We start from the raw sequence: 12857 nt of genomic DNA, 5'->3' as shown, positions 1-12857 counted from the left end.
TATGGTTTTTCAGATTTCGAACTTTAATTTAGTGTAGAAAGAAATGTTAAACTCTTTTTTTTTTGTTGGGAAATAGATCTTAAATTTTATTTTCGGGAATATATAGAACGAGATCATAGTTTGGGAGACATCTTATGTTATATCATAGTTCTCGTGAGAAAATAAATCGTCGATCATATTCTAAAACATAATTGTGAATATTGTCATTGAAATATGTATATATTTAGTTAAGAAAAGGTAAACAGTTATGATCGTCGTTGAATTGAGTTGTTAATTTCCATAGCAATAAGGACAAAGAATAGTCAAACTCCATGCACGTCAATGTTTTAGAGGAAACACTTGAATCAAACTCAAACGATTGTTAAAAGAATTAAACAAATTTAAATAAAATGACTCATTTGCTCTAGGTGGTGATCAATTATCTTGATTTGGAGATGAATCCATTTGTTAATAAGAAAAAGTCGAAGGAGAGGCGTCGAATCAGTCAAGTGATCAAATACATGTATAAGTCTAGTCCAATAAAACAAATCTATCTTATTAAAACAGAAACATTCTGTTGGACCTAACATTTATTTTGTAAGTTTTTAAATTAAATACATTTTTATACTTTATAGTTAAAACCTACATTAAATCACTAATGTTCCTTTCTTTATACTAATATCCATGTTTCCAAACAATATACTTATTTCTTTATACCACTATCAATGTTTCCAAACAATATATTTTTTATACTACTATCAATGTTTCCAAACAATACAATAATTAATTTTAGTTATTTTATATATATCATTTTCTTTTTAAAATTTTGTAGAAACGTTATAATTTCATAAATTGCAAAATAAGAAACTTTAAAATTTGGATTATAAGATTACAAATTATGAAACTATTACAATTTAAATCCAATTAGATTACATATCGGTCATCCATCAGTTCAATCGGTTAATCTCGGGTTTTAGTGATTTTTTTTTAATATGAATATTTTAAAAACCTAAATTGAATTGTCAGATCTCCGGATTAACCGGTATAATCACAATCGGGTTGAATTTTAAAACACTGATTTAAATGCAAAAAATATTTTAAATACATACTCTTTAAAAATTACCAAAATATTTGTTAAGTTATTAGTGAATTTTTTCATCGTAAAATATTCCGCGCTTCCAAAGCGCGGGTCAAAATCTAGTTAAATTGTTAAAACGACATTGTTATCGGAAATAGTTTTGAGAACAACTAATCAAACCAAGTAATCAAGGGTTTAACTGTAAGGTTTACTATCATTTTAAAATAATCAATTTAATCAATTAAAAGGCAAAAAATTATATCGAAAGATACAAAAATAGAATTTAGCTTTTGTTCTTCTTCGAAGACGTATATGGAGAAGAGACAATAAGAGTTGGATTTGTAAGGTTTGGAGTTAGATTAAATGAAATTTGATAATCTTCAAAATCGCAAATTTCATGAATTATAAAACTAGCAAGGTCAGCTCGAGGCATGTGAATATTTATTATAGAAAAAAAGAATAGTTGTAAAGTTTAGATTTTATAGTGTCGAATATCTTTGTTTTTTTTTTTTTTTTGTGCACTTGGGATATCTTTGTTTTAGTTTCGGAAATTGGATAATAAACCAATAGGATGTTGGAATAGATGAAAGCCGATCTGGTTCGGATGGATAATAACCGGTTTGGTTTGGTTCAGACATCCAATTTTTAAATTTGTTCAGATTTTATATGCAAACCGAGCTAACCCGAACCGACCTAACCCGAACCGACCTATAGTCCTCTATCAAATCTTTCGTAAGTTAGTTGGGATCCCTAGTTAGTTAGAGGAGGCGAGAACGAAAAAACCCTAATCTACACGAAGCTTTCTTCTCACTGCAGAGAAGATTCGAGCTCGAGAAGAGATTTCGTAGCTCTTCACCGTAAGTTTCCTTCTCTCTCTCTGCTTCGTTTCGCGAAGTTTTCGATTTGTGGTTTTAACATTGTTTGATATCGGTTAATTCGACAATTAGGTAAAGGATTCGCAGCCGGAGAACGAAGTAACCCTAAATCTACACGAAGCTTCACTCTCTGCAGAGAAGATTCGAGTTGTTTCCGTAAGTTACATTCTCTCTCTCTCTCTGTCTCTCTGCTTCGTTTCGTGGCGGTTATTAGGTTTAAATCTCGACGCCGATTAGATTCGATTTGTGGTTTTAACATTGTTTAATTTCGAATTGTTAGGGTTTCAGTGATGGCGAACTTGGGAGGCGGCGCAGAAGCTCATGCCAGATTCAAGCAGTACGAGTACAGAGCCAACTCTAGCTTGGTGCTAACCAGTGAGAATCGTCCTCGCGATACACACGAGCCTACCGGAGAACCTGAGACTCTGTGGGGGAAGATTGATCCCAAGTCCTTTGGAGATAGAGTTGCTAAGGGAAGACCTCAGGAGCTGGAGGATAAGCTTAACAAGTCTAAGAAGAAGAAGAAGGAGCGTGATGTTGTTGCGGATGATACTGTTTCTGCTCGGCAGAGCAAGAGGCGTCGGCTCAGGGAAGAGAGTGTGCTCACGGATACTGACGATGTGGTTTATCAGCCCAAGACTAAGGAGACGAGGGCTGCTTACGAGGCTATGCTTAGTCTGATTCAGCAGCAGCTGGGTGGGTTGCCTCTGAATATTGTTAGTGGTGCTGCAGATGAGGTCTTGGCTGTTCTCAAGAATGATGCTGTGAAGAACGCTGAAAAGAAGGCGGAGATTCAGAAGCTGCTCAACCCTGCACCTGATCAGATTCATCAGGTTTTCGATCAGCTTGTTTCCATTGGGAAGTTGATCACGGATTTTCAAGAAGGTGGTGATTCTGGTGGTGGTAAAGCAAATGAGGATGAGGGGCTTGATGATGATCTTGGTGTGGCTGTTGAGTTTGAGGAGAATGAAGGAGATGACGAGGAGAGTGATCCTGATATGGTACATGACGAAGAAGATGAAGAGGATGAAGAACCTCAGAAATCTGGAGGGATGCAAGTGGATGCAGGGATAAATGAAGAGGATGCAGGAGATGCGAATGAAGGCACCAGTCTGAACGTTCAGGATATTGATGCTTACTGGCTCCAGAGGAAGGTATCACAGGCTTATGAACAGCAGATTGATCCGACACAGTGCCAAGTACTAGCTGAAGAGCTGCTTAAGGTACTCGCTGAAGGGGATGATAGGGATGTTGAGAACAAGCTGCTTAGGCATCTTCAGTATGACAAGTTCAGCCTCGTTAAGTTTCTGCTGCGGAACCGCTTTAAAATTGTGTGGTGCACCCGTTTGGCTAGGGCAGAAGACCAGGAAGAAAGGAATAGAATTGAAGAGGAGATGAGAGGGTTGGGTCTGGAATTGGCAGCAATTGTGGAGCAGTTGCATGCAACTAGAGCAACAGCGAAAGAGAGGGAGGAGAACCTACAAAAAAGTATTAATGAAGAAGCCCGGCGTTTGAAGGATGAAACTGTTGGAGATGGAGTTCGAGGCAGGAGAGATGTTGTTGATAGAGATTTAGAGAGTGGTTGGTTGAAGGGTCAGCGTCAGATGCTGGACCTCGAGAGCTTGGCTTTTGACCAAGGTGGTCTTCTGATGGCGAATAAGAAGTGTGACCTTCCACCTGGCTCCTACAGAACTCATGGCAAGGGATATGATGAAGTTCATGTTCCAGCGGTTTCTAAAAAGGTGGATACCAGTGAGAAGCTTGTGAAGATCTCCGAGATGCCAGATTGGGCTCAGCCGGCTTTTAAGGGAATGCAACAGTTGAACAGGGTTCAGAGCAGAGTGTATGAGACTGCGCTATTCAAGGCTGATAACATACTTCTTTGTGCTCCAACTGGTGCTGGGAAAACCAATGTTGCCATGCTCACCATACTGCAGCAAATTAAGTTCAGTAGGAACGAAGATGGAACATTTAATCATGGAAAGTACAAAATTGTGTATGTTGCACCCATGAAAGCCCTTGTTGCTGAGGTTGTCAGTAACCTGTCGAATCGTCTGAAGGATTATGGGGTCATTGTGAGGGAACTCAGTGGGGATCAGTCGCTTAGTGGGAAGGAAATTGAGGAGACCCAGATCATTGTCACTACACCTGAGAAGTGGGATATCATCACAAGGAAATCTGGTGATCGCACTTACACCCAGCTTGTGAGACTTCTTATAATCGATGAGATCCATCTTCTTCATGATAATAGAGGGCCTGTACTTGAAAGCATTGTTGCTAGGACTCTTAGGCAGATTGAAACCACGAAGGAGAATATTCGCTTGGTGGGGTTGTCAGCTACACTGCCAAATTACGAAGATGTGGCTTTATTTCTGCGGGTTGATCTTAAGAAAGGGTTGTTTAAATTCGACAGCAGCTACAGACCGGTGCCTCTTGGTCAGCAATATATTGGAATCAGTGTGAGAAAACCGTTGCAGAGGTTCCAGCTGATGAATGATCTTTGTTATCAGAAAGTATTGGCCGGTGCTGGAAAGCACCAGGTTCTTATTTTTGTTCATTCGAGGAAGGAAACAGCAAAAACTGCACAGGCAATAGTGGACACTGCATTGGCGAACGATACACTCAGCAGGTTCTTGAAAGAAGACAGTGCAAGTCGTGAAGTTCTTCAGAGTCAGCTTAGTCTTATTAAGAATGGTGATCTGAGAAATCTTCTGCCTTACGGTTTTGCTATTCATCATGCTGGGCTGACAAGAGGTGATCGTGAGATAGTCGAGGCCCTTTTTGGGGAAGGGCATGTGCAAGTCTTGGTTTCCACAGCAACTCTTGCATGGGGTGTGAATCTTCCTGCTCATACCGTCATAATCAAAGGAACACAGGTCTATAATCCTGAGAAAGGGGCGTGGATGGAACTCAGTCCCCTGGATGTTATGCAGATGCTTGGGCGTGCTGGAAGACCTCAGTATGATCAATCTGGGGAGGGTATAATTATCACTGGCTACAGCGAGCTGCAGTATTATCTGTCTTTGATGAATGAGCAACTACCTATTGAGAGCCAGTTCATTTCCAAACTTGCTGATCAGCTTAATGCTGAAATTGTTCTTGGAACTGTTCAGAATGCCAAAGAGGCTTGCCACTGGCTTGGGTATACGTATCTCTATATCCGTATGGTTCGTAATCCTACGCTGTATGGTTTAGCGCCTGATGCCCTTGTAAAAGACGTAGTCTTGGAGGAAAGAAGAGCTGACCTGGTACGTACTTCATCTGCTTTAACCTGTCGCTCTTTACTATTTAAAATATGTTTGCTATCGTAATGCCTTAAACTTAGCCTATCTAATGTTAGAAAATTATTTGCTATCGTAATGCCTTAACTTAAGCTTTCCCACTTTCTCATATGGTAAAATTATTTAATATCGTAATTTTGTTGCTTTTTATCCTTCAAGTTGATTACAAATTTAGTATTCATTTCATGTTCTCTGAGAATTTGAATAAGAAGTTAGCATCTGATGATTTGATGTCATTTCCCTGAAATTGCTTTTCATATGTTCAATATTTTTGATGAACTCTTGAGTCTAACATTGATAGCTTTGCCTCTGTCCACTATATGACCTTGATGAACTGTTTGGATCACTTGTGCTTATCACATTGATTGTGAAATTGGTATTGTAGATTTCTCTGAGTCTCTGTGAGGATTTTGAGTGGGAAGTGTATCTGATGATAAACGCCATTTGTTTGCTATCTTTCCCGTAACTGTTGTTCCTAGTATCAGTAGCTTTCTCTTTGTATGTTACAACTTACAAGCACTCCGTGATGAACTGTTGGATGCCTTGTTTCTTTCAAGTTGATCACAGATTTAATATGTCATTGCTCTAAAGTTCAATTCAAAAAGATTGATTGAATTATAAAAAAAAATTGTTTTAAAAATATCATTTATGGCTATCTGTGTCTAAGGTTTACTTGAATCATTGTTTTTGCAGGTACACTCAGCTGCTACTATCTTGGACAAAAACAACTTGGTTAAGTATGACAGGAAAAGTGGATATTTCCAAGTTACTGATTTGGGAAGGATTGCTAGTTACTACTATATAAGTCATGGGACCATAGCTACGTACAATGAGCATTTGAAGCCAACGATGGGTGATATAGATCTCTATCGTCTGTTCTCATTGAGTGAGGAGTTCAAGTATGTGACTGTTCGGCAAGATGAGAAGATGGAACTGGCCAAACTTCTGGATCGTGTCCCAATTCCGATCAAGGAAACTCTGGAGGAGCCCAGTGCAAAGATTAATGTTTTGCTACAGGCATACATTTCACAGCTAAAGCTCGAGGGTCTTTCTTTGACATCAGACATGGTTTACATTACTCAGGTTTGTTCTCTCTGCTTTATTCTCTCATCTCTACATTATTAAATTGCTGTGTCTGTTCTCTGGTTTGTTCCTTGTTCTCTCTGCTTTCTTCTCTCATCTCACCTAGTTGCATTATTAAAATGCTGTATCTGTTCTCTGGTGCTCACGTCTCATTTTTTATAATTATTTTCAGAGTGCCGGACGTCTTGTACGAGCTCTCTATGAAATTGTATTGAAGCGCGGATGGGCTCAACTGGCTGAGAAAGCTCTGAACTTGTCTAAAATGGTTGGGAAGAGGATGTGGAATGTCCAGACACCTCTTCGTCAGTTTCATGGAATTCCTAATGAGATTTTGATGAAGTTGGAGAAGAAGGATTTGGTGTGGGAGAGGTACTATGACCTGTCGTCACAGGAGCTAGGAGAGCTTATTCGTAGTCCTAAGATGGGCAGACCGCTTCACAAGTTCATCCACCAGTTCCCAAAATTGGTTCTTGCAGCACAAGTTCAGCCTATTACTCGAACTGTTCTAAGGGTGGAGCTCACAATTACACCAGACTTCCAGTGGGACGAAAAAGTTCATAAATATGTGGAGCCGTTTTGGATCATTGTGGAAGACAATGATTGTGAGAAGATCCTTCATCATGAGTACTTTCTATTGAAGAAGCAGTATATCAGTGAGGATCACACTTTAAACTTCACTGTCCCAATCTTTGAACCGCTGCCACCTCAGTATTTTGTCCGAGTGGTTTCAGACAAATGGCTTGGCTCGCAGACTGTGTTACCTGTATCCTTTAGACACCTTATACTTCCAGAAAAGTATCCACCACCTACAGAGCTACTGGACTTGCAGCCCCTCCCTGTCACAGCGCTTAGGAATCCGAGCTATGAGAGACTCTATCAGGATTTCAAGCATTTCAATCCGGTGCAGACTCAGGTCTTTAATGTTTTGTATAACACTAACGATAATGTGTTGGTTGCTGCTCCAACTGGAAGTGGAAAGACTATATGTGCTGAGTTTGCTATATTGAAGAATTATCAAGAAGTACTCCTAAGGCAGGAAGATGATACTAAAAGGCAAAGCGGACCTGATGCTCATGCTCCAATGCGTGTTGTCTATATTGCACCCTTAGAGGCTATTGCTAAGGAGCAGTTTCGCATCTGGGAGAAGAAGTTTGGGAAGGGTCTTGGTTTACGGGTTGTTGAGCTGACCGGGGAGACAGCGTTAGATCTTAAGCTGCTGGAGAAGAGTCAGATAATCATAAGTACTCCTGAGAAATGGGATGCTCTGTCTCGCAGGTGGAAACAGAGAAAATACGTACAACATGTTAGTCTTTTCATTGTGGATGAGCTTCATCTAATTGGAGAAGGTCAAGGTGGTACAGTCTTGGAGGTGATAGTCTCTAGAATGAGATATATTTCTAGTCAGGGTGATAATAAGATCAGGATTGTTGCGTTTTCCACTTCCCTTGCAAATGCAAAAGATCTTGGGGAGTGGATTGGGGCCAGTTCTCACGGCCTATTCAATTTCCCCCCTGGAGTCCGTCCTGTTCCACTGGAGATCCACATTCAAGGAGTGGATATATCCAGTTTTGAAGCCAGGATGCAGGCAATGACCAAGCCAACCTACACCGCCATAGTCCAGCATGCCAAGAACAAGAAGCCGGCTATAGTTTTTGTTCCAACCCGTTCACATGTCCGCTCGACTGCTGTGGATCTGATGGCTTACTCTCACATTGACAACCCACTGAGCCCTGATTTCCTGTTAGGGAAACTAGAAGAACTTGAGGATTTTGTTAAGGAACTCCGAGAGGAAACATTGAAGGAGACACTGCGCCATGGTATTGGGTACTTGCACGAGGGCTTATGCAGTCAGGATCAGGAGATCGTGACACAGCTCTTTGAAGCTGGACGGATTCAGATTTGTGTGATGAGCAGTTCATTGTGTTGGGGCACTCCACTAAATGCACATCTTGTGGTGGTAATGGGAACACAGTACTACGATGGAAGGGAGAATTCACACTCAGATTATGCGGTCTCTGATTTGCTTCAGATGATGGGGCGTGCTAGCCGACCTCTACTCGACAATGCTGGAAAGTGTGTGATATTCTGTCATGCTCCTCGTAAAGAGTATTACAAGAAGTTCCTCTATGAAGCCTTCCCTGTGGAAAGTCATCTCCAGCATTTCTTGCATAATAATTTCAACGCAGAAGTTGTTGCTGGAGTTATAGAGAACAAGCAAGATGCAGTGGATTATCTTACATGGACTTTGATGTACAGGAGGCTTCCCCAGAATCCTAACTACTACAATCTTCAAGGAGTGAGCCACAGACATTTGTCTGATCACCTATCAGAGCTGGTTGAGAACACCTTGTCTGATCTTGAAGCAAGTAAGTGCATTGAGATAGAGGATGAGATAGACCTCTCTGCTCTCAACCTTGGTATGATTTCATCTTACTATTACATCAGTTACACCACCATAGAGCGCTTCAGTTCTCTTCTGTCTTCTAAAACCAAGATGAAGGGACTTCTGGAGATCTTAACATCAGCTTCAGAGTATGACATGATCCCAATAAGGCCTGGCGAAGAGGACAGAGTTAGGAGGCTCATCAATCACCAGAGGTTCTCGTTTGAAAACCCAAACTGCACAGATCCTCATGTGAAAGCAAACGCTCTTCTTCAGGCTCATTTCTCGAGGCAAAGCATTACCACGAACTTGGAAATGGATCAGCGTGAGGTCCTTCTATCAGCAACCAGACTTCTACAGGCGATGGTGGATGTGATATCAAGCAATGGCTGGCTGAATCTTGCTCTGTTAGCAATGGAAGCAAGCCAGATGGTGACTCAAGGCATGTGGGAGCGTGACTCCATGCTTTTGCAGCTCCCTCACTTCACAAAGGACTTAGCAAAAAGATGCCAGGAGAATAACATTGAAACCGTATTTGATCTTGTGGAGATGGAGGATGAAGAACGCCAAGAGCTTCTCAAGATGAAGGACACTGAGCTTTTAGACATTGCCAGATTCTGCAACCGCTTCCCAAACATTGACCTGACTTACGAGGTTGTGGGCAGTGAAGATGTGACTCCAGGGAAAGAGGTGACATTGCAGGTGATGCTTGAGAGAGACATGGAGGGGAGGACTGAAGTGGGAGCCGTAGATGCACCTAGGTATCCCAAGACCAAAGAAGAAGGTTGGTGGCTGGTTGTGGGGGACACCAAGACGAACCAGTTGGTGGCCATCAAGAGAGTCTCGTTGCAGAAGAAAGCAAAGGTGAAGCTGGATTTCCAAGTACCGAGTGAAGCAGGAGTGAAGTCTTACACACTGTACTTCATGTGTGACTCTTACTTGGGTTGTGACCAAGAGTATGCTTTCACTGTTGATGTCAAAGAATCTGGCACTGAAGATCCGATGGAAGAGTGATCTTGTGTTTCAGGTTAGTGTTTTTAGTGCATTAGTCAGATAAAACTTGGATTTTGGTAGTTTGAAAGTCAGAAAATGAGACATGCTTTCTTTTCTTTGCAGGCGTGCTGGATCCTGGAGAAGAGCATTCTCACTTTTATGTAATATGCCGTCTTTGAGTTTTAGACCAAATGTGTGGTTCTTTACTGTTCCTTTTTTTTTGTTTTGTCTGGACCAAAATCGAAACAGTAGACGTGCCGTAAACTTGTTTTGAGTTCTGTTACTCGAAAACGAATAATAATGAAATGCAGCAAGTTTTAGTAAGGACAACAGTGAGGTCAGCATGTTGTAGAGACGTATTGAAAGCAGCACTGAGCGGTGACTGAAGTAGACAACTCTTGTAAGAATCTTTCTTTGCTTAAGCACTCTAAAAATCCAACACTCTTGAGAGTGTTTTGTCTTTCTTTTGCGATGCTACTTTTGTTGTTCGAGTTTGTAAAGAGAGAAAAGACAAAAACAAGTTTTGGACTATAGAGTGAGCATCTTCAATTTTGTTACTTATACAGTCACAACAAGGAATGAAAACGAGAAAATTTTATATCTGAGATCAAATAATTTTAGTTACACTCTTTTGCTATGGCCATGGAGTGTTGCATAGACATAAAGATTCATTTTCTGTTTAAACAGATTAATAATGCATCCGTTTGAAGAACAGATCATCATAGAACAGATCATCATTCTTTCTTTTCTTACATGGATCTTAAGTCTCACAATCTCTTGGACCGACAGAAAATGACCATCAAATATTTAAAAATCAATATCTATTAATAATGAAGCAAATCATAAATACTACAAAATTTATATAACTCTGGCTTTATAAAATTAGATGTATATTTACATTTAAAAATAGAGTTTAGAAATATAATTTACATAATTATTATTTTAATGTAATTACATTTTCAAGATTAATTATAAAAATTTTAAATTAAGAAATGAATATCAAGGCTTTCTAAAAGCTACATATTCTTAATTTTTGTTTTTCAAATGTTTAGTTAATTTTAATATGGAATATGAAGTTTTAGTAACTTTTATTTTAGTAACTTTTATTTGATACTATGTAAAAATATTAATTTGAAAACAAATTTGTATGTTTTTTTCTAGATTTACGTATACTGAATAATATGGATAAGATATCCGTAAATATTTACAAATATTCAAACCCGATCCGGAAAACCGGAACCGAAATTTTTGATATTTATCCGATACCCGAGAAGTTGAATACGCAATATAAATTTTTAATTAAGAAATAAATATCAAGGCTTTATAAAAGTAACATTTTCTTATTTTTTATTCAAAGTTTAATAAGAAATATAAAGTTTCAGTAATTGCTATTTATTTTATACCATGTAAAAAATATTATCATGAAAAAAAATTATATCTTTTCTAAATTTACATATATTGAATGAAGTAGATAAGATGTCCGTAAATATTTACAAATATTCATAAATATTTTGCATATCAATCTTTTTTCTTTGGATATCCAGAAAAATCTGGAGATTAGTAATTCTCTGGTAAAAAAATCAATGTCAAGGATTTATAATAACAATATTTTTTAATTTGGTTAATTAATTTTAATTCGGAATATAAGTCTCAGTAATTGTTCTGTACTATGTAAAAATATTACTGTGAAAACAAATTTGTATGTTTTATGGATTTACTTATATTGAACAAAGTGGATAGATATCCATAAATATTTACAAATAATCATAATTTTTTTTGGATATCCGGAAAATATGTGAAGATCATTAATTATTCAAAAATATATTAAAAAAATATATGTTAAAAATAGAACAAATCATAAATACTACAAAATTTATACAACCCTAGCTTTTATACAAGTAGATGTATATATACAATTAAAAATATGTAGAACAGATCATCATTCTTACTTCTCTTACAGGGATCTTAGGCCTCACAATCTTTTGATGGACCGGTAGAAAATGACCATGAAATATTTAAAAATCATATCCACTAATAATGAAGCAAATCATAAATACTACAAAATTTATACAACTCTAGCTTTATAAAAGTATATGTATATTTACATTTAAAAAATAGAGTTTAGAATATAATTTACATAATTATTAATTTAATGTAATTACATTTTCAAGATTACTTATAAATTTAAATTAAGAAATGAATATCAAGGATTTTTAAAAGCTACATCTTCTTAATTTGTTTTTCAATGTTTAGTTAATTTTAATATGGAATATGAAGTTTAAGTAATTTTATTTGATACTATGTAAAAATATTATTTTGAAAAAAAAATGTATGTTTTCTAGATTACGTTAGGGCTGGGCGTTCGGATACCCATTCGGGTTTCGGTTAAGTCCATTCGGGTTTCGGGTTTTCGGGGTCAAAGATTTCAGCCCCATTCGGATATTTCTAAATTTTGGTTCGGGTTCGGTTCGGATCTTTGCGGGTTCGGTTCGGGTTCGGATAACCCATTTAAAATGTTTTTAAATTTTTAAAAATCATTATATACTTTAATTTTTAAAATCTATAAGAAAGATAATATATTACATATAAATTTCATAACATATATGTCAAAATACCTTAATTTAACATATAAATTGTTTTTTTTTTGAATATTTGGATAAAGAATCAATAGATATTTAACTATTTTGGTGTTTTCAGTATACTTTAGCTATTTTAAACATTTACTTTTGACTATTTGCATATATTTTCTGAGTATTTTGGAAAACTTAAAGGTATCTTATATATTTTTAATATTTTAATATACATTATATATAAAATAATGTATATATTTAAGTATATAAAATTATTTCGGATACATTCGGGTACCCAAAATACTTCGGTTTGGATCGGGCTCGGTTTTGGTTCTTTAAATACCGAAATTTTGAACCCGTTCGGATATTTAATCAATTTTTGGTTCGGGTTCGGTGCTATTTTTCGGATCGGGTTCGGTTCGGTTTTTCGGATTCGGATTTTTTGCCCAGCCCTAATTTACGTATACTGAATAATATGGATAAGATATTCGTAAATATTTACAAATATTCAACCCGATCCAAAAAACAAACCAAAATCCTTGATATTTATCCAATACCCGAGAAGTTTAGTACGCAATATAAATTTTAATTTAAGAAATAAACATCAAGGCTTTA

General features: G+C 37.5%; 1 protein-coding gene across 2 annotated transcripts; it reads left to right on the top strand.

Moving 5' to 3' along the window:
• Positions 1-1776: 1776 nt before the first annotated feature.
• Positions 1777-9996, top strand: LOC108860934 (DExH-box ATP-dependent RNA helicase DExH12). 2 transcript variants are annotated; one of them, XM_018634782.2, is made up of 6 exons: positions 1777-1914; positions 2005-2088; positions 2221-5180; positions 5907-6296; positions 6469-9706; positions 9796-9996. In XM_018634782.2, exons 3-5 carry the CDS (start codon positions 2223-2225, stop codon positions 9691-9693), a joined length of 6573 nt encoding a protein of 2190 aa, XP_018490284.1. In that variant the 5' UTR covers positions 1777-1914; positions 2005-2088; positions 2221-2222; the 3' UTR covers positions 9694-9706; positions 9796-9996. The 2 variants fall into 2 exon arrangements, with proteins under 2 accessions (XP_018490284.1, XP_018490279.1); XM_018634777.2 differs by having other exon boundaries at positions 2213-5180.
• The last annotated feature ends 2861 nt before the right edge of the window (positions 9997-12857 follow it).

Source organism: Raphanus sativus, chromosome 1 (genome assembly GCF_000801105.2).
Source record: "Raphanus sativus cultivar WK10039 chromosome 1, ASM80110v3, whole genome shotgun sequence".
Classification (NCBI taxonomy): Eukaryota; Viridiplantae; Streptophyta; class Magnoliopsida; order Brassicales; family Brassicaceae; genus Raphanus; species Raphanus sativus.
This window is presented reverse-complemented; position numbering and strand designations above follow the sequence as displayed.